Source organism: Chrysemys picta, chromosome 7, assembly GCF_011386835.1.
Source record: "Chrysemys picta bellii isolate R12L10 chromosome 7, ASM1138683v2, whole genome shotgun sequence".
Classification (NCBI taxonomy): Eukaryota; Metazoa; Chordata; order Testudines; family Emydidae; genus Chrysemys; species Chrysemys picta.
The window spans coordinates 94,909,184-94,933,341 of NC_088797.1; the positions used below are offsets into that span (position 1 = coordinate 94,909,184).

The following is a 24,158-nucleotide window of genomic DNA, read 5'->3' on the forward strand; positions in this document are numbered from 1 at the left end:
TTACAGAGCTATTGGGTTTTTGTATCAGGGGCTTCCCGCTCTATGTAAACAAAGGGGGTCTATGCCCAATCTGAAGAGAAATAGGTACAGGCATGTGCTACTTCAGGACATCTATCAGCACCTGTGTCCAGTGCAAAGAAAGAAGGGGTGGTACAGAAGATTTTTTTATATATATTTTATTAAATACAGTACACTCCACTAGAATGATTTTCTTACCCCCACCCATTGCATATCGCATGCTTTTTCCCATTCCATGTACTCAGTATACTAGTATAGTGTACTATACTCAGTGTACTAGTATAGTTGAAGTGGTACAACCCTTCCTAATGTGGATGCAGTAATATTTGTATAAAGGTGATTCCTATATGTGCACATCCTGCTGCCCGCGGATATACCTCTACAGGAACAGAGGCAGCTGGGGAGTTTATAATCCCTATCCCAGTCCCTGCAAAGAACAGAAAGTTTGCAGAGGCTCCTGTGGAACATGGGATGATGTTTTGGTGCTGCCTCCACTCATGCTGGGACTCCCTTAGGGCAGCAGCCTGGGGAAAGTTGATAATTTTTGGACCCAGCTACCCAAATGCACATCCTCTACTGTACTGGAAATCACAACATGAATTTACTACGTTTAAAGATCAAACATGTTCCAAAGGAGGAAACACTGATGTACAAATGAAATTTACAGATAGTGTTCAGTTTATAGAGACAGTAAATGAAGTTCATGTTCTCTATTGCAGAGAGAGTCTTGAGATTAGGCCCCTGCATAGCAACAGTGCTACTCACTGTATATCAGATTAACAGACAAAATACTGGGTAATGGGATTGTGTACGGGACTAGGAGTGTGAAGCAGGAAGCCTTTTCCCCAGGTCACTGGTGTGAGGAGAAGTCATAACCCACTGTATGAAGGCTTATAAGCAACGTGTTGTTCTCAGTCCAATTCCTGTGAACACATTATCAAAATTGGCACCCTTCTTGAAAGTCTCACAAAGAGAAGCTAGAGACTAAATGAATGATCTCTCTAGAGCTAATAGTGACCCTCTCAGGACTGGGGTGAAGTGTGCCCTGGGTGTTTAGTCTGCTTCCTTATCCCCACGTTGTATCTGTCCTGGACACCTATGTCAATGAAGTATCTTTGACAAACATTATATATGCATATGTATAACTACATGCAACATAACAGAACACACCATTCCAAGCTCTGACAGATCATCCTGATTTATTGAAAAATATTTAAAGCATTAATGATCATCATGCACTGTTGACTACTGTTGTCTAAACCACTTCACACACTTTCAGAGACTTCCTTTTTAAAGAAATTTAAAACAACTGCCAATACCAGGAGTATAGAGCATAGGGCTCTGTTATGAGCCACAACTAGGATATTAATCAAAAAAAGTACCCGAACTTATAAATGCAAGGGACTTCCTGAGCCTCAATAAGGAGTAAAAAACCCCAAAACTATGGCTTTTTTTTCTAGTTTATTTACAAAGAATTCTCCACTAAGAGTTTAACATCTAATATTTTCTATATCAGATAGCGGAGGAAGCCAAAGGAGAAAGGATGGCTTTGTGGTTAGGATTACAGAATGGGACTTTGGAGACCTTGGGTTTAATTCCTGCTCTGCCACAGAAATCCTATGATCTCCTAGCTCTTCAGTGAAGTCGCTGATTACGGTTTGAGTTCTAGTGAAAATGTAGGCACAGTATACTTGAATTACAGAATTGTTACCTTTGGCCCCTCCTCTGCCAGAACTACATATTTGAGCCTTGTTTTCCAGTGGTTATCAGTGCAAAAATAAATTACATACAGCTTCCGCTCTTTTCACTGCAATTCATAACAAGTAACTGTTACAGAAAGCATTGTTTTCTTTTAACGTGTTTGCTTCTCCCAGCCATTTGCAAGGTCAAACAATAAGTAATAATTCTCATCAGTACTTTGTACTTTAGACATAAAGGGCCTTAGTATAGGTTTACATCAGTGTAACTCCACTGAAGTCCAGAATAATGCAATAATGAATCAGACCCAGAATATGTGACTCCAATTGGCGCTGAAAGCATGCAGTGTCAGCATGATTCTTCTTGGAGTAACATGGAAGAAAGTAAACTGACGTGTTTAGTTCTGAAAAATATGGCTAACTTATGATTAAAGCACAAGAGAAAATAGCTAGGTGTCTGTGGTTCCTGTGCTGCCAGTTTTAAACTGCCACTGTGTTAGCAAGAGCACCACTAAAAGGTTTGGAAAGATCTACAGTAGAACCTCAGAGTTATGAACAGACCAGTCAACCACACCCCTCATTTGGAACCGGAAGTACACAATCAGGCAGCAGCAGAGACAAAAAAAAAAAAAAAAAGAAAATACAGTACAGTACTGTGTTAAACTACTAAAAAAATAAAGGGAAAGCAGCATTTTTCTTCTGCATAGTAAAGCTTCAAAGCTGCATTAAGTCAATGTTCAGTTATAAACTTTTGAAAGAACCATAATGTTTTGTTCAGTGTTATAAACATTTCAAAGTTATGAACAACCTCCAATCCCAAGTGTTTGTAACTCTGAGGTTCAACTGTATTTGATTTTCAAATTGATTTTAATATTTTATTCAGGGGTAAGTGCTTATCTTTTGAACTTTCAGGCTGCTGACATGCAAAGTGGGTTAATTTGTCTTTTAAACATATCAATAAATCTACATGGATTTAAAATATTTCCTCTAGGCAAAGGCACATTACTGTTTTCTGACAGTATTACCACATTGCATGAAGCCAGCAGGATAGCAAAGGGAATGTAACCGTGAAAGATATAATACTGTTTATATCAAAAATAGATATTAATCCAAACCAGTAGTCATTATTGGCATTTTTAAAGGCATTATAAATAAAGATGTGGTGCTATTTCCAAGACACCACCACATTCCAAGCGAGGCATTTAGCAAGATTTTAACCCCACACACCCCAGGCAGCTTTACAGATATGTGCTCATCTCGTTAATGATTTCTTTATACATGCGATGGGGTGCGTCGAGACCCCAGATGAAATCCAGATGTTCCCATTCAGGAATGTGTTTGTGGTAAACCAGATTAGTGACTTGAGTGAGCAATATGCCAATATCCTTCCAGTCTGCAAGCCAGTCATGTCCACCAGTCCACAGTGCAGTTGGCACGGTCATATCTTTTACTTTGTAGAATGGAGGGGTAGACTATGGGGGGAGGGGGGAGAAAGATTGCAATCTTTTAAAAAAGAAAGTGTGTATATATATTAAAAAAAAAAAAAGACAACTCTGGCTTTAGAAAGAGCCAATCTGCTAAGGGGTTTGTCTAGCAGTACTGCAATGTACTAGCAAATGCAAGAGGATAGAAGTCAGAATCCTAGCCCTTCCCTTTCTTTGCTCTGGAGCGGCAGTCGCTAGGGAGCAGCAATCAATTCAAGAGAAGCCCTGACTAACTCCATGTTAAAGCCTGCTTGGTAGGTTTTTGGACCTTGCAAGGTAATGTTGGATGAGTTGTGTGTGTAAAGAGTCTACCATGTAAAATTTAAATCCCAAAACTGCTTTTACAGGTCACTATAACACTGAAAGTAAAATTACACCTACCAATGAGCATGCATGTTTCTAGCCTGTATTGCACTGCTCAAACTAGGATTACTGCAAGAGATTACAGCCACAGGAAAGCAAAAGAAGGGTAAACTGTTAACATTATGCACAGAGATCTAGAGAATAATTTGGTATCCAAATGAAGCTGCAGGGGGGCTTTAAGTAGGCTGAAGTTTGGCCAGGGCAGCATAATTAACCCTATAGAACTCTAATGATCTCACAGCACTTTTCACTAATGATCTAAAGCTGAGCAAATAAGTGATTTTTCAACTGAAGGGCCACACCAAAAAATCTGGGGGGGGAAATTGGTTTATTTATAACTAAAGATTTTTTTTTACGTTTTTGCTAAAGTGAAAGACATTTAAAAACAAAATTGTTTCAGACTAAAACACACCCTAAAACACTAAAATGAAATTTTTGTATTTTTTTGTTTCGTCCTATTTTTTTAAATATGTAGATATTTAAAAACCAAAAAAGTCAAAACTTTTCAGAATGGTCAAAATGAACAGCTTTGACATTTTCCAAATATATTCTCTCCTTTTGGCTGAAAATATTTCCAAATTTGTGAATACTTTCAGTGCCCCTTACATGCATAAATATATATATATATATTTTGTTAATTCACTATTCACTGAAAAACCTGCACCCAACTCAGGTCTTAACCAAGGTCTTGACTGATTTACTGCACCTCTTGCAACAAAGTATCGCCCCCTGTCATATTGGAAACACTGACTCTGTACTGACTTGGAGACAACAGTGCCACCTTATGTCTAATCATTTCTGAGTGCCTATATGTTTGCATCCCAGCTGCAGGTCCCTGCTTAATTTGCAAGGCCTGACTAGATCACAGTCCCACATGGTCTCCTGGCAGTTTTTGAAGTTTTCTGTTTTGCTTCTCAAGGATTGTAAGACTTCCATTAAAAGTTCTTTACCTGGTTATAGTGAACCAAATTTTCAGCCTTGCTTCCCCAGTCATAAGCTTTGAGTTCCCCAGATTTAACGGCCTAAAACAAATATTCACACATAAAAACATGAAGGTCAGTGTCTGCACTCAGGAATTGTATAGAAAGAACATGAAGGTTATCTGGAGAAGTGCCTTAATCCTATGTGATTAAATTAAAAACAAAGAACACACCCCAGGGAGAGGAGGTAATGTTTTACCTAGGCAATGAGACAAAGATAATTGGAGCAAAGGAAAGCCAAACTGATTATAGCCTTTGCTCTTCTAAAATATTCATACTACCATTCCCACGCCTCCTCCTCTCTACCATTCCCACGCCCACTTCTTCTCCACAAGGTTTCTTAGATCTTACATTTTCACCTACAGATTATGGCCAGAAGCAGGAGCAGACGCCATGTACTAAAATGGAATAATACACAGTATTATTGGCCAGATTTTTAAAAGGTAAACTTCCAAGTGTGCTGGATTTAATCCAAATTGGGAGTTGCACATGCACATTGAACTGTATATTTCTGAAAATCTGGCTCAGTGCTGCAGGTCACTATTCAAACAGTAAAGATTTTTTCCTCCAAAGCTGCTGTTTTGGTGCATTTGCATTGCAGCAAAGTAACTATGAATTCATGTCTCACAAAGCCATCTTAGCCATTTTGGTAACAAGAAAACTTAGCCAGTTCTGGGAACAAGCATGGATCATGGCAAAAAAAAAAAAAAAGAATTATATATATATTCAGGCCAACCACTCAGGCGCGCACACATTTTTTGCCTAATATTACACAAAAACACCTGTTAAGTCTGGCTTCCCATTTACTAGTAGCAACAGTAAGAAAGGTTGAGGAAAAAAAAAAGTTGAGTGTAGACAAAGGAAGTGTGTGGGCCAGAGATTTATGTAATTTCATGGGCCAGGGTGATCACAGCCCTCTAGGAACTAATGGGGTGATTAGGCAAATTCACTCAGGTTATAACACCTCCAGTGAAGTACTACCACCTGGAAAGGCTAGCATATACAGGTTCAAACTGGATTCCCCAGAGACCAGTAGACAAAGAAAGGAATTTTGGAATAACAGCCTGACTTTAAACTTACTGAGGGTCTTCTTTCTGATCTAGCATATAAACAGAACCTCCAATCCAAAATGTTGGAAGGATTGACACCTGTCAGAGCCCTTGTTGGAGTTGTGGGGGGAGGGAGATCTCTGGTAAGCTTATTAGCATGCGTGTAGGTTCTTTTAATTGTTTGAAGTCTGTTTTATCTGTAGTGCTTTCACCTTCAGAATAAATATGCTTACTTACACAGGGCTGCATGGTAACTTACAACTGGGGCAATTAATCTGTTCAAAGCCTTCGGAGAGAAAGCAGCACACATGCAGGCCTGTTAAGGCAGTCCGGCTTGCTGGGGAATTCACAGTGTAGCAGGGAACTATGCAGTGCTGAAGTACCCCAGTCAGCAGTGAAAGATGTGGGTCTCTGCCAGAGGTGGACAGCTGAGGGGCCAGGAGCCTAGAAGGGGTGCCCTTGCTGGAACCACAGAGGACAAATATAGGTGCAGTTGCCCTGAACTCTGACAACCACATCAATGGAGTTTTCCTTTAAAACTTACTTAGTACCATTTACAGTCCAAATGTTTTCAGAAACAGCAGTCTAAGAAACATGAATTTTTAAAACCATCTTTCTTTATGAGGCTCTTCCCACTTCATTCCAGGCCTGACACCTAACCCATGGAAGCTCAAATTACACTTATCAGACCAACACACACTTTGTTTAGAAAACCAGGTTGACTCTAAGGCCTGGTCTACACTGGGGGGGGGGGGGGAAGAGGGGGAAAATCGATCTAAGTTACGCAACTTCAGCTACGTGAATAATGTAGCTGAAGTCGACATACTTAGACCTACTCACCATGGTGTCTTCACTGTGGTGAGTTGACTGCTGCCGCTCCCCCATTGACTCTGCCTGCACCTCTAGCGGCGGTGGAGTACAGGAGTCGATGGGAGAGCGCTCGGGAGGTTGATCGCTGCCCGCCGATCCGGCAGGTAGTGTAGACATACCCTAAGATTGTATCTCACTTTGAGGAACCTATGCAGGGACCAGCAGTTGCTGATTCCACAAGAAATTTCTTCCCGCCGCATAGGGGTACTGCACCTGCTTTATACCGCCGAGATACAGCCACTTAAATTAATTGCAAGTATGTGGACTGCTAAGTGTAAACAAACTGTAACTATCCACAATTTGTCCACTTGCCCTGCTACAGTATGTAGCTCACGGTCAGAAACCAAGGTTACTGAAAGAGAATCAAATGCTTGTTGTAGCAACAAGATCTCGGATATGGTAGTTTAAAACGCAGGCAGAAATACTGTCTGCTGATCTGCAGCACCTATTTTTTTGCACTCATGCAAAAATATATGCCGCATCGAAAGGGAATTTTTTTAAAATTAAAATTGCAGTGATTAACACCTGCTGTTCTGACTTTCTCCTTAGTAGTCCCAGAGTCTTAGCAAAGCTGTGCTACCATAGGATCGTTTTGACATGGTTACCCCTATTTCGCTGACAGCAGTATTTGATAAACAAGTCAGGTTAACAGGCACTTTAGATGTCAGAAGCGCTACCTGGCTCCAATGGATCATGTTTTGTACAGATGTCCCAGCAGGGCAATGTGTTGAATACACGTCGACTCGGCTCTGCAACGGCAACATAGTTAATCACAATTTTCATCTATTAATGGGCATCGGGTCCATCCTTTATTGCTTTCTGCCCAACTTAATAGAGTAAGTTTAAAAGAAATAAGTTCTGATCAGAAAGTTAAGACTAGACTAGTATATACAAACTGGATAGGATGCTTAAGTCTTGCCATTAATTGAATAACACTGTCAACTTAGTTTAAACTAAATTTGATCTAAAGCTGATGTTTTATTTTACTGTAAAATTACACACACACACACACACACACACACACACACGCAACAAGAAACTGAATCTGACTAGCAATGTTTTGGTCTGATTTTTTTCCCAGAAAGCAGCATGGTTGTGAAGGAAGAGATGTAAGCCTTCTCCTAACACACTGAGAAAAACAAAGAATGGTATTGCTCAAGTTAATAAAAGTTACTAGATGCAAAAGTGAAACTAACCAATCTAGCTTTGTTTCCCAGCTGAATGAAATGCAAACTAAATTTAGAAAAACCACTTCAGTTTCAATATTCTATGGTGTCCTTAGTACAAGGATTTTGTCATAAATATTGACTTTAAACTTAACAGTAATATGCATGAATAATTTTTACATCAATTTACAAGTTTAAAAGTGTTAATGTTAGCAAAAGTGTTCCAAGTTCTTCTAAGTTTTAAATGCCTCCCTACACTATACTAGTTTTGACCAACTGTTTAGCCTACTTCTACTAACATAGGCTGTTGCTCCAAATAAGCTTCATTTATTTTCAGTTTAAAAATACTGTCTTCTGAAAGCTGAATCCTCAGGCAGAGTAAAGTCTAAATCCATATTTAGAACTATGCAAAATTGCGTGTGGGGAGTGGGAAATTCTGCACACAAAAATTACCATTTTTCCCATTTCATATAAATTATGCCAAATTCAGATTTTCAATCAAACATTTTTTAAATTGAGGGTGAAATCCTGGCCTTATTGAAGTTAATGACAAGACATCAATTGGGCCAAGTTTCAAGTGGTGACTTTGCCCAAATAGTTTTGTTGGGTTTTTTTGACAGAAGAAATGATTTGCAGATTTTCCCACAATATTTTAGAATAGTTGCGTGGAAAAGCAAAGCAAAGCAAATTAAAGTTTTGTTGGGAATATTTTGCACAATCTTCCCCATATCAGACTATCCCCATTTCATTGCTCCTTCAGGTGGCTTGATCCCACTGGAATAGCCAGTCAGATTCGCACTCACTCTCTCTCTCTCTCCACGTGCTGACCAAACCCAAAGCTCCTTATGTCTGTTAGAACATAGAAGCAGCCATACCGGGTTGGCCTAAAGCTCCATCTAGCCCAGTATCCTGTCTTCCGACAGTAGCCAATGCCAGGTGCCCCTGAGGGAATGAATTGAACAGGGAATCATCAAGGGATCCATCCCCTGTTGCCCATTCCCAGCTTCTGGCAAATAGAGGCTAGGGACACCATCCCTGCCCATTGTATTCTTACTATTGTGTCCCAACCACTGTCCCCAGCTTACAGTACTACTCCACAAACGGATTCTAAAAAAGTGGCATTGTAGGATTCCACGTTTATTGTCTGTCACAGATGTCCAGAGCAATGTAGAGAGATGTTCTGCTATTTGGTGTTTGTTTGTTTAAACAAAAACCCAACTCTGGAAACTCAACCTTGAGACTGAAATTTCAAGCTGGATTCTTTCCTTCTGAAGTTTTATTGCCAGCAACAAAAGGTTCCGCAGGCCAAATTATGCCCTCATCAAAACATACATACCTTTATCTTTAAACTGCATCTTCAGCGACACCTCTGCAACAACATTTCCTCCAATGTATTTGCACAGGTGTAACCAATTAGGACTTGGTAGATGATTTTTTACATAAATCGCTTTTCAGACTAAAAATACACTTAACCAATTTGTCCACAACACACCTGCACTGTGTCCTGTGCTTCAATCGGAACACAGAACAGCTACAGACTTTTAAAATGTACAAATTGACTCCTAGAAAAGCATTTGCATATGTCCACTATGAGATCTGGAAATCTCAGCAGCTCTCGCACATGGATGCATCCCAAGTTGTGAAGTCTAATCTTTACTTCTCCCTTCTTTCCATGTTCTATACCATTAATTCTCTTCTCCATCTATCCATCTTGCCCATGTTCTTCCCACAGAGTACAAAAAAATTGTTTCATCCTTTCAATCCATTTTTAAATTTAGTTCTATGTATTTTATCAGCTAGACTGCGCAGCTGGACTCCTGTCTATAGCAAGAAAAGATACTCATTCAAACTCTCAAGAACTAGAAGGTATTAAACTTTTTTCAAGTTACTTATGGAATATAAACACTCTTAGATCATAGTCTATACTGTTAAAAGTCACAAGGAGATAATTGCTAGGTGTATATAGAACATACCATGTTTAAGTTTTTCTCATCAAAGCCACATATAAGAAAGAAGAAATTGCCACAAAGGTCATCAAGTAATCTGTGGGTACAAACATGAGTGGCAAGCCACTTCAGCAATGAATTCTGGGGAAGGAATTGCTTCTTTCCAAACATATCCTGCAAAATAATAAGCACATACACATAAGAGAAGGCTATTTGCTTTTACTCATACTATAGGTTTCTTGGGATAACTACTTCAATTCATAAAAGAAAGATTGTTTCGTATTACACTCTTTCTCACCATGTGAGCCTAGATCACTAATTTGAAGTGAAATATATAATCAGTACCTTTGCTATCAAGTTAAAAACAGAATAAATTATTCATGGTTAACCAAAGAAAATCCATGAAAATTCAAACTTTTTAAAAAGTTCTTATCAGTTTTGTATTCATTATGTCAGAGAGGGCATGTCAGATTTCTGCTAAAGGTTAAATATTTTAAGCTACATCTGCTTAAGTTGGTATGTTTGATATTTGAAGCTTCCTCAATTCAAACCATGTGAATAAAACCAAGCTTGCATTTTGGTGGCAGTTTCCTCTTGCAAGATATTATTTTTAAAAAGCCCAAGGGTTTGAACATGATCTACAGAGTGCTTTTTACTCACACTGACACAGCACAAAGACTATGACCCATCCACTGGTTTGTGGTTAACTGGGTGGTTCCACAATAGCTCACTGTGCAAGTCACCATGACTGGGTCAAGTTTCAAAGGACCATGTGAACAGGTGCATTTTTTCTATAAAATAAAAGCCTCTTAACTGGGAACACTGATCAGCCTATTATTCTAACTAAGCAGCCATCTTCACTATGAGAAGAGGGACAGAGGGAGCTGGCAGGTGTTATTTGACCTCATCTCTATCTGCCTGAGGGGAGAAGGGGAACCAGTGGCAGTTACAATACACAAAAATATCTATTCAAGATATGTCCTCTGGTTAGAAAAGATACATTGTGCCTAACAGAGATAAAGTGACACTTCCAATATCTAAAATCTTGTCTGCCATAACTCACATGGTTCCCCCTCCTTCTCCCACCAAAGGATAGCTGGTGAATAGAGGTGGGCAGTCCAGCCCCTGTACACAACACACAACAGCTAGTGAACATCTTCACTGTATCCTCCTCCTGTTTCCTCTCACTCTTCGTTTGGCAACTTGTGTGAAAAATAAGAATTTCGAATCTCAAGTCTGAAAAAGCACCATAGTATTTTTCACCAGCCCAACTCTCCTTAATGGGAGCAGCATTTATGCGAATACTCTCCTGCCCAAGAAGCAGGCATTAGATTAAACAGGGTCTCTAGGAGACATTCCAATTTAGTGGAGTAGAACATATGAGTTTATCAATGGAAAAATCTATATAAGGACTGAAGTACACAGAGGTGACTGCTAAATAAATCTGCAGAAACTGATGACAAATGAAAAATACTCCATATAAAGGAAGAAAAGGATATCACATGACCCTACTAAAATTGACCAATGTATATATTAATCATGGCTTTTTGGCAACACAAGTCCTAGACCCATGTGCAAATGAGTAAATATAATACTGATTCTTTCAGGTCAAGCCTATTTATAAGATACATTTTAAGCTTTAACTTTCCCCTAGCTTCTCCTGTCACGTATTTAAATTTCTCAGCCTGATAGTTCAATTTTCCCATTTTGAAGGCTCTCAACATCCTTGTGTATGGGACATCAAAGATAAATATTAAGCGTTTTCAGATCGTATGTGATCCACCAACATCAAAACAAATGTTTGCTTTTATATTATTATTCACCATTTTTTTTAAATGCGGAGCATGGGGTGCAATGGGCAACATCAAATGCATTTTGTGGTCACTGGGCCAAATTCTACTCTCAATTATGCAGTTATCAATATGGAAAACCATCACAGAGCAACTCTGGACATATATTGATACAGGGTCAAAATTTGGCTTAGAATTCATGTTATGCATGTTAATCTTCTGTACAAGTGTGTACATAGCAAGAGAGGCACATTCATATGCATTAAGTCTACACACAGTTTTATTCATAATCTCTACTAAAACCATTTTAAATGGAAAAGAAATATTCTCACTTAGGTTTAAAACAAATATCTTGACTGAAATACATACCTTGAGAAGCAGCTCTGGAAGCACTCCAAGTTTTGTCAGAGGGCTAGTGGAGAACTTGACTGTGGCTACAGGTGCCAATGCAAAAAACATTTTTATTTTCTTAGCCAGCTCTGGCATAGTTGAAAATGCGATGAAGGCTGTTAAAAATAAAAAAAATAAGACTTCTTAATAAGACAATATTTGACAGAAATGAAATCAGAATTTTAGCTAGGCATGTTTTAATTATAGAGTGTAGTATGTTTTAAGTTCTGAATTTGGAAATTGTGTATGTGTTCAAAGAAGAATTTGAATTAGCATCAGTAAATACTGGTTTGGTTAAATACTGGTCTTTAAATACTGGTTTGGTTAATTAAAGGTTTACCTGAGCATCAATTTAAATTTTAGTTGGAGTGATGAATCTATGATTTTTCCATGTACATTTTCACAACTCTTTAGAATATTTGTTTTTACAGAAATTGGATGAATAGCGTAGTCTATTAGCTTAATTTAGTGTTTTACAAGTTTTCACTTCAAATAAATAGGTGAGAGTTAATTCTCTAGCCTTTTAGTATTAATGAGGATACAAAACAAACTGTACTAGTACATCTGTATTTTATCATTATTTAACCAAAAGTGCGCAAATCTCTCTCTTTTAAAACAATGTATTTAAATTAAATCTCTTAACATACCTATAGTGGTACCCTGTGAATGGCCAATGTAATAGATTTTCTCCTGTCCAGTTTTATTCACAATAAAGTTTATAGTGGCAGGAAGGTCGTATTTAGCCATTTCATCAAAACTATAACAAAGACAAGAAGATGGCTATGTAAATAAAGCTATAAAATTTCCATATCAACATATGCAGAGAAGAATTACTGAATGGAACTTTAGTACATTGAAAATTAGTCAGCTAAGAATGAATAAAAACTTCCAAAGGTTGATTCCGAACAGCCAAACTCTGACCAAGATTCACTTAGGGCTTGATCCTGAACCACTCAAGTCAATGGAAATTTTCTCATTGATTTCAATGAAGGCAGGATCAGGCCATTATAGCAAATATATAGTTTCCCATACTGTTAGCATATTAGCACATATATAACCAGGATAAAAAATTGCAGTGGCACAATCTTGTTTAATCTGTTACTGAAGTGGGGTAGTAGATAGAGCATAAGAACGCCCATACTGGGTCAGACCAAAGGTCCATCTAGCCCAGAATCCTGTCTTCCGACAATGGCCAACGCCAGGTGCCCCAGAGGGAATGAACAGAACAGGTAATCATCAAGTGATCCATTCCCTCTCGCCCATTCCCAGCTTCTGGAAAACAGAGGCTAGGGACACCATCCCTGCCCATCCTGACAAATAGCCATTGATGGACCTATCCTCCATGAACTTATCTAGTTCTTTTTTGAATCCTGTTATAATCTTGCCAGTGGATGTTGTCAAGGCCAAGGAGTTCCACAGGTTGGCTTCACTGGGTGAAGAAATACGTCCTTTTGTTTGTTTTAAATCTGCTGCCTATTAATTTCATTTGGTGACCCCTAGTTCTTGTGTTATGAGAAGGAATAAATAACACTTCCTTGTTTACTTTCTCCACACCAGCCATGACTTTTATAGACCTCTATCATATCCTCCCTTAGTTGTCTCTTTTCTAAGCTGAAAAGTGCCAGTCTTATTAATCTCTCCGTTCTATACCCCTAATAATTTTTGTTGCCCTTTTCTGAAGCTTTTCCAATTCCAATATATCTTTTTTGAGATGAGGTGAGAGCAGGGTGAAATTTTTCAGATGAACAGTTTATTTGCCAAAAAAAATGCAGATTTGGCCAAAGGAATTTCAGGGGGAGGGATGGGAGGGAGTCCTCCCTCACAGTCTTTATCCCAGTGCTTAGGGCACGGTCCTGATATGTGGGAGACTCAGCTTCAAACCTCTGCTCTGGAGCAGCAACTGGAACAATTACCTTTCCCCGCATCCCAGGAGAGTGCCCTACCACCCGCTTATGGGCTATTCTGGGGTGGGTGTCTCAATCCCTCATCTTGAAGGGGTTTCACTTTGTATAAAAGTACATGAATAGCCATTGGTCCAGACAGACAGCGGTAGAGAGAATGACTATACCCCAGTGGTTAGGGCACTCTCCTGGGAAGGAGGAGACCTGGGTTCCAGTCCCAGCTCCACAGCAGTAATTCAAACCTGAGTCTCCCACGTTCCAAGACAATGCCCTGACCACTGGGCTAAGGGGGAAACCCTACTGCCTCTGCTGTGAATTGAGACCTTTATTACCTTTTATTTTTTAAAAATGCCTGGGAACAAAACATTTCATTTGACCCAAAAGGAAATTTTTCCTACTTTTTCACTTCACCAAAAAATGTTTCAGTTTGACCCAAACCAACCCCTACCCTCTTGCCTCCAAGAACTGCCAGCAAACCAAAAATTCAGTGATTGGCACAGCGCTAATAGTGGGGGCATGGCATCATGGAGGAAATGGCAGAGGGAAAGGAGTGGTTCCTGTTGACAGCATGTATAACATGTAATAAACCGCACTCCTCAGAAATGAGATCCAGCTACCTGAAACCCCAGAATTCTTCTTGCTTCACTGTATAGTGTTTATGCTTTCTGGACCAAGTGTTCCCCCTGCTGTTTCCCATCCAAACATCAAAGCCAGCATCTGCCAGCATAAAGCCCAGGCTGTTGTTGTCCAAATTTGTGATCCAGTTACTACCATCTGCAAGCAAACCATGCTGCAGAAAAACAGCAGGCTTGGGACCTGAAAGATAAAGCATTTTACGTAGTTAAAAATCAAAGCTTCATGGTCTCCTCACACTGAAGTCCTGACAAACTAATGAGTATTCAATATTTGCTTCATCTCTATATTTGAGTGGTTAACCTATAGGACTGTAAGATTAGCAGCCTTTATGATACTCACAAGGTCTTAAATTCATGCATTGTAATCTTCCACAATAGCAGGGTTTTAAAGAGTTATTTTATTGTAGTTATGGGTTTAAAAATGTTACATTAGGTTCTTAACTAGAGCAAAAGGGACCTAGTATTTCTCATACCCAAAAAAGCAGGTTTGCAACAAGCAAACCCGAGAAAAGCAGGAACTACAGCAAGAACATAGAGAGCTATTTGTTCCCAGTGTTTATAATTTCTGGGCGATAAGAGGCCTGATCCTGGAGGCATGCTAGCTTTTCTTCATTGTCCTTGCTCCCCTCCTCTTCCCACAAGGCCGTGGAAGGCCTTCCCATAGGTGACTTCCAGGGATCAGGCTTTTTAGGCTAAGACAATGACAAACTAAGATGGTGTACCACTGTCTTTAGCATCAGATCCCCTTCCACTCTGTATCAACATTAACATGTGCTGCAGGTTCTCACAATGCCTAGGAGCATGGGAATGGAAACTGGAAATGGAAAGCGAACTTACTTTAATACCTTCCATTCAACTGTTCATGTTGATTTTTAGGACTCATTAACAAACAAAGTCATTGCCATTTTTCTTTAACACCACAAATTTCCCTTACAGTTTTTGCAGCTGTGGAACCATAGACTGCTGTGGACTTTCGCTCCAAAAGATAATGTCATACATAACTGCAATTAATCCTATTCACATCTGTCAGATATTGCAACAGAAACATTATGAAATATTATGCACTATAAATTCTGTCAGCAGTAAATAAACACTGTTTGGGAAAAGATACCAGGTTTGTAACAGCTTGAAGTCAACATGAACTTTGAAGTCTTCATTCTTCTTCTAGGGGATCATACTTGACAAAAGTTGCTCAGTAATCCTTGATTTTAAAAATTAAAAGTGCTTTACAAAACATGAACTTTGATACTGCTTCCTTCTCCACCCCCTCATCACTCTTTTGAGACAGGAAACTTCACTCTATTTGCTTATGTTACAGATGAAAGGTTCAATAAAAAACCCACAGAAGTATAATCTATCTTCACTTTGTGGATTTCTCAGAATTTTTTAAGCACAAATATAAAACTAGCCAATTTGACTAGCTTGCCTTGTGCACCAAACTGTCTGCCCCTATGCTCTTTGAGACAGTAGTTAGGGCAAACATGCTTAAGAGATATCAAATCAACCATTAAGAACAGACAGATTTTTTTGCCTTTGGAAGAGGGTCTTTTGCCATAGTATTTGTTCACATCTGCAATTCTAGAATATTTGCTTTTTCTCCCCTTCCATAAGATACATATGTATGCATCATACATCTTCAGCTTTTTAAGCTCCATGGGTTCAGACTCTACCCTCAGATATAAGCATACAGCTCCCATTGAAATAAATGATAGATGCATGCATGCCTCAGAGGACAGAATTTACCCCAAGGGACATTAAACATAAGTTGATTCTGACTGAATTCATCCATTGCTATTCAGATCTACAAGCATATTAGTTTTCACAGCATAGTAGTATAGCAGATCTAAGACTGTTTCCTGCACATGCTTCTCTTCTTCCACATCCATTTTAATCTTATTTTCAAAGAATTCTATAGCTTAGGCCTTGCCAGTACCTTTGGCCTCATTCCCTCCTATACACACTCCCACACTCTAAACTTCTCCCAAGCTTCTCTTCTGAAAACTCCCTTTGTCTCCACTTTTGATTTCCCCTCTCCTAATTTTGTGCCTTCTTTCATGCCACTCTTTATGGCGTGGACATCCTCCTGCTTAGTATATGCTACTAATTCTCCTTCCCTGTCAAACCACTTCTGAAAGACCAATTCTGGGGAGGCAACAAGCAACAACATCCACATGGCCCTCTGTCTTGGCTTTGGTTATGTTAAGATGTACTGCACCCATTTCTTTAGAAACAAGATTTTTTTATTATTATTACAATATTTTACATACTATAAATAGCTATGTACAATATGGTGCTATAGTAATTATTACTTTGCTTTATAGTTTACTATAAAGACAAGGAGAACAGCGTGCTAGAATCTAAAATCAGCTTAGTCTAATTCCTATTTCCCTGCAGAAATCAGAAGAGCATTGGGATTTTTGTTTGTTTTGTTTTGAGGGAGGGGAAGTGTCTTTCTGGTTTGTTTTTCAACAGAAGAGGAACAAGACCTGCCCCTACCTTTAGTGTTAGTTAAAGTTTTTAAAACAAAACAAGTTTAAAAAATTAAAAATTTGCAACAAAACACACTTTAGCACATTCTTACTTTAAAAAAAATTACCATTTCTCATTTATCATAAAATGACTTTTTTCAGTAAGTAAAATTTCAACACAAAAAAAAGTGTCCGTTTTAGATCCTACAAAATACAAACCACTTACAAATTGGGGGGGAAGGGATTTCCTCCCAAAATTCAATGATCTACCTACTCTAACATAGTCTGCACTGTTATTTTCCTTTATAAGTAATTGTAAACCACACAGGTTACCAACATTTTATCCTGGTCAGGTTTATTACAAGAGTTAGATCTCTCTAAATCAAAGTGATCTTTTTCAAGACTTCTCTTTCTTCAGGCAGAAGTAAATCTTACCCTTCTTCGTCCCATGGCTTTTCTTTCCATGAGGAATTCTGTTAATGCTAAGGATATATCCATCTTCAGTCACCACTTCATGCTCCTCACTGGGGTAGCCTCTGTAGGTAACAATTTCACTCTGCAAAAAGAAAAACAAAAGCTTTTGATTGAAACTGTTGACATTTTTCATTCATTAATGTCTGTAAAATGCTTGGAGGTCTTTCCACAGACAACAATATGGAAGTGTGATGTCTCCATTGCTGTGGCTATGTCTGGTAGGTGGTAGAGAGAGACCATCAGGGAAAGGTTTGTTACTAGGTGATGATGCGTTCAGTCCCGCACGTGTTTCAGTCACCAATGAGAATTAGGCACCCAACTCCCATTGATTTTCAATAGGAGTTGGGAACCTAACAATTCTTGGTGCCTTTGAAATATCTCTTATTTGTCTCAATGTCCAACCCCTACAGAGAGAGAGATCCAAGTTCTAGTGCATATCCCAGGCTAAAGCTGGTAAGTCTCTGTCTCCACTATAGAGAAGACACATAGGTCATCCAGTTTACCACTAACCAGGGGAGACAAGAGTGTTGGAAAAGGGGGCAGGGGAAAGAAGATCGGGGACAACGGGATAAAGAAGGGAAAGACTGAAGTGGTAGAAAGAAGGACAGACAATGCTCACTGAAACAACAAACATCTGTCAATTATAGACAAGCGATGTCACCAAAAATTATGCTATCAGTGGTAGATGAGGGGATGCATCTCTCTTCTAAAGGGCAAGATTTTTAAAACATTTCAAATATTAGAGGCATGATCCTTATTCCCATTTATCACTCATGGAACACTATCACACTTAAATACAACATCTAAATGACCCACAACACAGCAGGTTTGAAACAAAATGTTGTATAACAGTGGCTTCAATAAAGTCATTTATATTATGACTTAACCATCACAGGAAGAACAGGAAAGTTTTGCACACTGTTCATATGCTTGGGTTATGGCTTTTAATGTCGGACACTAATACTATAAAATAGGACTACTAAACACCATCTCTTCTAAAAACTCACTTCTGTTCCATCACCTGCAAGTGAGTTAGTTCACAAACCTTAACCAAAAAAAAAAAAAAAAAAAGCTCATTTAACAGAATCATTTAGAAGATGTGTAAATGCCTAACCGGTACAATTGCATGATCCTATTGGCAATAACTCTAGTTACCTTTAAAAGATAGTGCTCAAAAATATGCTAGGTGTTGTATGGAAAAGGCAAATTCTCTCTTCCCCAAAAAGTTTATAAGCTAGTTTCAGATGTGATGCAACAACTGAAGATAACAAAGAGGGTGGGGAAAATGAGGTGCCGATAAGATCACAAGTAATTAACAGCAAGTCCTTACCTAGTGAGGGTAAAGACTTGGTTAGTATGACAGAAAGAAGGAAAAGCGACAAGAGTGAACACCAAAAGGGGGAGCAAAGCAATTGTCAGGAAAAACTTACTAGAACCTTACTAGCAACAAGTGGTTTTAATAAGTACAGTTCCTACTAGCAGTTTTAACTAGAGTGGAAGCAGGACCACAGAGAATGATCTGGAAAAAGGCATAAACAGTGGGGTTGCAAAGTTTACAGATGATACAAAATTACTCAAGATAGTCAGCTTTAGACCTAACTACCAAGAGTTACAAGATGATCCCACAAAACTGGGTAACTGGGCCACAAAATGGCAGATGAAATTCAATGTTGATAAATGCAAAGTAATGCACATTAGAAAACTTTATCCCAACTATACATACAAAATGATGGGGTCTAAAATTAGCTGTTACCACTCAAGAAAGATCTTGGAGTCATTGTGGAGAGTTCTCTGAAAACAACTGCTTAATGTGCAGCAGCAGTCAAAAAAGATAACAGAATGTTAGGAACCATTAGGAAAGGGAAAGATAAGAAGACAAAAAACTATCATAATGCCACTATATAAATCCATGGTATGCCCACACCTTGAATACTGTTTGCAGTTCTGGTCACCCCATCTCAAGAAAAAAATATTAGAATTGGAAAAGGTACATAGAAGGGAAACAAAAATTATTATCGGTGGGGAACAGCTTCCATTTGAGGAGAGATTTAAAAGGTTGGTACTGTTCATCTTGGAAAAGAGATGACTAAGGGGGAAATATGATAGAAGTCTATAAAATCATGACTGATGTGTAGAAAGTGAGAGTGTTATTTACCCCTTCATACAAGACATGAGACAGCATATAGGCCAGAGATATATATTTTAATTTATATATGTTACTTCCTCTACATCAGGGATCAGCAACCTTTCAGAAGTGGTGTGCCAAGTCTTTATTTATTCACTCTAATTTAAGGTTTCGCTTGCCAGTAATACATTTTAACGTTTTTAGAAGGTCTCTTTCTATAAGTCTATAATATATAACTAAACTATTGTTGTATGTAAAGTAAATAAGGTTTTTAAAATGTTTAAGAAGCTTCATTTAAAATTAAATTAAAATGCAGAGCCCCCCGAACTGGTGCCAGGACCCGGGCAGCGTGAGTGCCACTGAAAATCAGCTTGTGCGCTGCCTTTGGCACACGTGCCATAGGTTGCCTACCCCTGCTCTACATCTTTCTCACACACACTCCCATACCCTCAATCAACCCACAGCTTTTTTTCAATTTGCAAGCAAGTAGGAAGATGGAAACAGAATATCACTGACAAGACTCCTGCTTACTGTCAGGCATGTAAACAGGTTTAGGCAATTTAAAGAACTAGGTTAGGCAATTTCCCTCTGTTCCTTAATCTGGATCTACAATGAGAACATTATTAATTAAAGTTTAATAGGCAAAACACCCTTCCACAGTTAAAGTAATCATCATTTTTAAAAAGTCAGCATTTTCCCCACAGTAATTATACTACAATATCTGAGATAACTAGTTATTCCCTGTATATAGTAACCATATGACAGATGACAAACATCAATTTTTTTAAATGGCAGCTACTGAATGGAATTTTACAATACATAACTTACAATATTCATAGATGTTTCAGGATCCACATTTCTTCTTCTTCTGACAAATGTTTCTGAACTTACAATTCCTTGGATCAAACATGCCACAATTATAAAGAGCCACATCTTCATTCTGTAGAAATACACTTCTTTGTTTATTTGTGTAAGAAAATAAGGCTTTGTAAAAACTACACTGCATAAGAAAAAAAAAGATTTATGCTGCGAAAGAAAAAAAAGTGAGACCCTGAGGTTAAGTTGCATGGCTTCTTCTACAGAAGAAATAAATAGAGGGGGAGACAAGGGGGGTAGGAGTAATATACAAAGAGTCACTTTGTCTACTATAATTGAGAAACTTTTCTGCAGCGTTATTTCTTTTCATAAAGATTTCCAGTGGATTATTACAAATAAATCAAATATTCTTCCCTTCCAAAAATCAACATTTTTTTAAAATGGTGATGTACTGGACCAGAAACAAAAACACTATAACAGCACATCAATTTTAAACAAAGAATGGCGAAAGCTGGGCCAGCTGTATTAAGCTGTGCATGTGCTTCCCTGGATTTGCTCTTAAAAAAATAACTAAGAAAATCACTACAGTTTTCTTGTGCAAACTGCCCAAAAAGTGTAACCCTCTCACATGATTAATATTGACAATGCTATTCACCTACAATTCTATTCAGCCCTGACTTAGCCATCTCACAACATCCAATGTACTCAAGGAATGTCTTTAACAAGGAAATAGCAGCTCCTGCCACTGTTTCTAACCTCTCTTTCCCTTTCCACCTCATAAGCACTGCTCAGAGGAGGTAAAGGACCAAAAGACTCAGGAGCCACTGATGTGACCAGATATTTTTATTACTAAAAAAAGAATGGTGGCCGTTAATAGTTTATAAACTTTATTTTTCCTATCCCAACGGACCCATGTTATTTTTCCCATGGGCAGCATATAACACACAAAAACCTTGTGAGAAGAAGGCAACAGCCTAAGTGCCTCCCACCACAATAACAAGTCCGGTGGCACCTTAAAGACTAACAGATTTTTTTGGGCAAAAGCTTTCATGGGTAAAAAACCCACTTCTTCAGATGCATGGAGTGAAAATTACAGATGCAGGCATTATATGACACATGAATAGAAGGGAGTTACCTCACAAGTGGAGAGCCAATGCTGACAGGGCCAATTCAATCAGGATGGATGTAGTCCACTCCCAATAATAGATGAGGAGGTATCAATTCAAGAAGTGGCAAAGCTGCTTCTGTAATGAGCCAGCCACTCCCAGTCCCTATTCAAGCCCAAATTAATGGTTTTAAATTTGCAAATGAATTTTAGTTCTGCTATTTCTCTTTAAAGTCTGTTTCTGAAGGTTTTTTGTTCAAGTATAGCTACTTTTAAATCTGTTATAGAATGTCCAGGGAGATTGAAGTGTTCTCCTACTGGCTTTTGTATGTTACTATTCCTGATGTCCAATTTGTGTCCATTTATTCTTTTACGTAGGGACTGTCCGGTTTGGCCAATGTACATGACAGAGGGGCATTGCTGGCACATGGCATATCTAACATTAGTAGACGTGCAGGTGAATGAGCCCTTGATGGTGTGGCTGATGTGGTTGGGTCCTCTGATGGTGTCGCTAGACACAACAATAACTTCATTGACAAGAAGGAATCAAGGTGACGGAAGTAATATCTTTTATTGGACCAACTTCTGCTGGGGAGAGACAAAGGGCTGGTCCACACTAACCCCCCACTTCGAATTAAGATACGCAACTTCAGCTACGTGAATAACGTAGCTGAAGTCGAAGTATCTTAGTTCGAACTTACTGCGGGTCCACACACAGCAGGCAGGCTCCCCCGTCGACTCTGCGTACTCCTCTTGCGGAGCAGGGGTACCGGCGTTGACGGCGAGCACTTCCGGGATCGATCCCAGAAGATCGATTGCTTACCGCCGGACCCGGAGGTAAGTATAGACGTACCCAAACTTTCAAGCTTCTCAGAATTATTCTTCTGGTCTGGGAAATTTAGAGTGTCACCACTAAATACAAGTGAAAGACTGTTTAGCATAAGTAGTTAACACATTTCAAGATGAATGGTCCCATGAAATGTGTGTTAACTACTCATGCTAAACAGTTTGTTCCCTTTAGCTGACACACTCTTCCCAGAAAAAGAGCTCTGTGTAAACTCAAAAGCTTCTCTCTCTCACCAACAGAAGCTGGTGCAATAAAATTACCTACCTTGTCTTTCTAATCTCCTAGGACCTACGCAGCTACAGCAATACTACATACAAGAATCAAGACAGAATTCACTACAACACATTTAAGAGTCTCAGAGTAGCAGCCATGTTAGTCTGTATCCGCAAAAAGAAGAACAGGAGTATTTGTGGCACCTTAGAGACAAACAAATTTATTAGAGCATAAGCTTTCGTGGACTACAGCCCACTTCTTCGGATGCATCTAATAAATTTGTTAGTCTCTAAGGTGCCACAAGTACTCCTGTTCTTCTTTTATTTAAGAGTCTGAGATTTAGCAGGTTTCAGAGTAGCAGCCGTGTTAGCTTTCGGAAGCTTATGCTCTAATAAATTTGTTAGTCTCTAAGGTGCCACAAGTACTCCTGTTCTTTTTGAGATTTAGCAATATTCGTGGTATCTCTAAAGGATCACAAGGGCAGCTAAATGGCTCCGGTAGTAACCTAGGGCTTGGGAGATCTGGATTCAAGTTCCTGCTCCACCACAGACTTCCTGTGTGACACTGGGCCACTCACTTCTCCTTGCTGTGCCTGTCCCCCCCCCCCCCCCATCTATAAAATGGGGATAAATTCCTACAATAAGGGGGGGATATTTAAGTACTTTAGAGAGGAGGGGAAAGTCACACAGCTGTGCTCAAAGAGGCAGCATGCTATCAGCTATTAGTATTAATTTATTATTCGCACTGGGGTAGCACTTGATGTCGAGGATCGGACACAGTTCAGGCCCCCAGCGTGCTAGGTGCGGTACAAACATCTAAACAACAATCCTACTACACAGCACAGAGAAACAGGAAGTCATATCAGGCGCCCCTGCGCTAGGGAAGCGAGGGCACAGCTAGAGCTAGGCATTAAAAGAATAGCAGGGGACGGGGCTGGGGCCGGGGCTGGTTCCCTCGGGTGAATGAGCTCCAGGGCAGCCCCAGGCCTCACGGCGCCCTGGCACCCGCCAAGTCTCTTGTCACCGCCCAGGCCGTGCTGCCGGGGTGGGGGAAAGGTCCGCCCCGGCCAGGCTGAGCGGTGCCCGCACGCTGCCGGGGAGCAGCAGGCGGCATGGGGGGCACGCCGGGGCAGATGTGCCGGAGGAGCAGGGCAGCGGCCGCACTGACCTGAGAGGAGGCTGCGGCGGAGCGCACCGGGCTGCCAGGGACTCACAGGGAGCCGCGCCGCTGCTGCTGACACCGAGGTGGCTACTCCCTGCTGCGGGCGAGAGAGGAGAGGACGCTACGCTAGCACCGCCCAACCCTGCCGGCTGCCTCAGGCCACGGCGCGGCGCCAATCAGCGGCTTCGGGAGCAGAGGTCGCCCCGCCCGCCTTCCTCTCTCCCCTCCCTGTCTAGCCCGGGCCCCTGACCGGCAGCACCGGTCGTGCTCAGGGCTGGAGTGGAGCCGCCTGCTGCAGAGACAGGGGCAGTGATAACAACCCTGCTCCCGGTACACCTGCCAAACTAATCCCTCCCAACACATACACTGCATCCTCCAATCCCATCCACTGCAACCCAACAACCCCCCCCACACACTGTCCCCCAATCCCATCACACTGCACCCCAACACCTGCACCACACACACACACACACCATCCCCCAATCCCATCCTACTGCAACCCAACAACCCCCCAACACACTGTCCCCCAATCCCATCCCATTGCAACCCAACACCCCGACCACACACACCGTCCCCCAATCCCATTCCACTGCAGCCCAACGCCCCCCCCCACACACCATCCCCCAATCCCATCCCACTTCAGCCCAACACTCCCCCCCA

The 24,158-nt window shown here is 40.1% G+C and overlaps 1 protein-coding gene across 1 annotated transcript; it reads right to left on the minus strand.

Annotated features, from left to right (window-relative positions):
* Positions 1 to 1,200: 1,200 nt before the first annotated feature.
* Positions 1,201 to 23,779, minus strand: LIPA (lipase A, lysosomal acid type). Its single transcript, XM_005292514.5, has 10 exons — positions 23,505 to 23,779; positions 20,185 to 20,296; positions 17,193 to 17,313; positions 14,272 to 14,470; positions 12,401 to 12,510; positions 11,733 to 11,869; positions 9,601 to 9,747; positions 7,139 to 7,210; positions 4,513 to 4,584; positions 1,201 to 3,187 (listed from the first exon to the last, which is right to left on the minus strand). The coding sequence occupies exons 2-10, from the start codon at positions 20,293 to 20,295 to the stop codon at positions 2,954 to 2,956; spliced, it is 1,203 nt and encodes a 400-aa protein (XP_005292571.2). The 5' UTR covers position 20,296; positions 23,505 to 23,779; the 3' UTR covers positions 1,201 to 2,953.
* Positions 23,780 to 24,158: the final 379 nt, after the last annotated feature.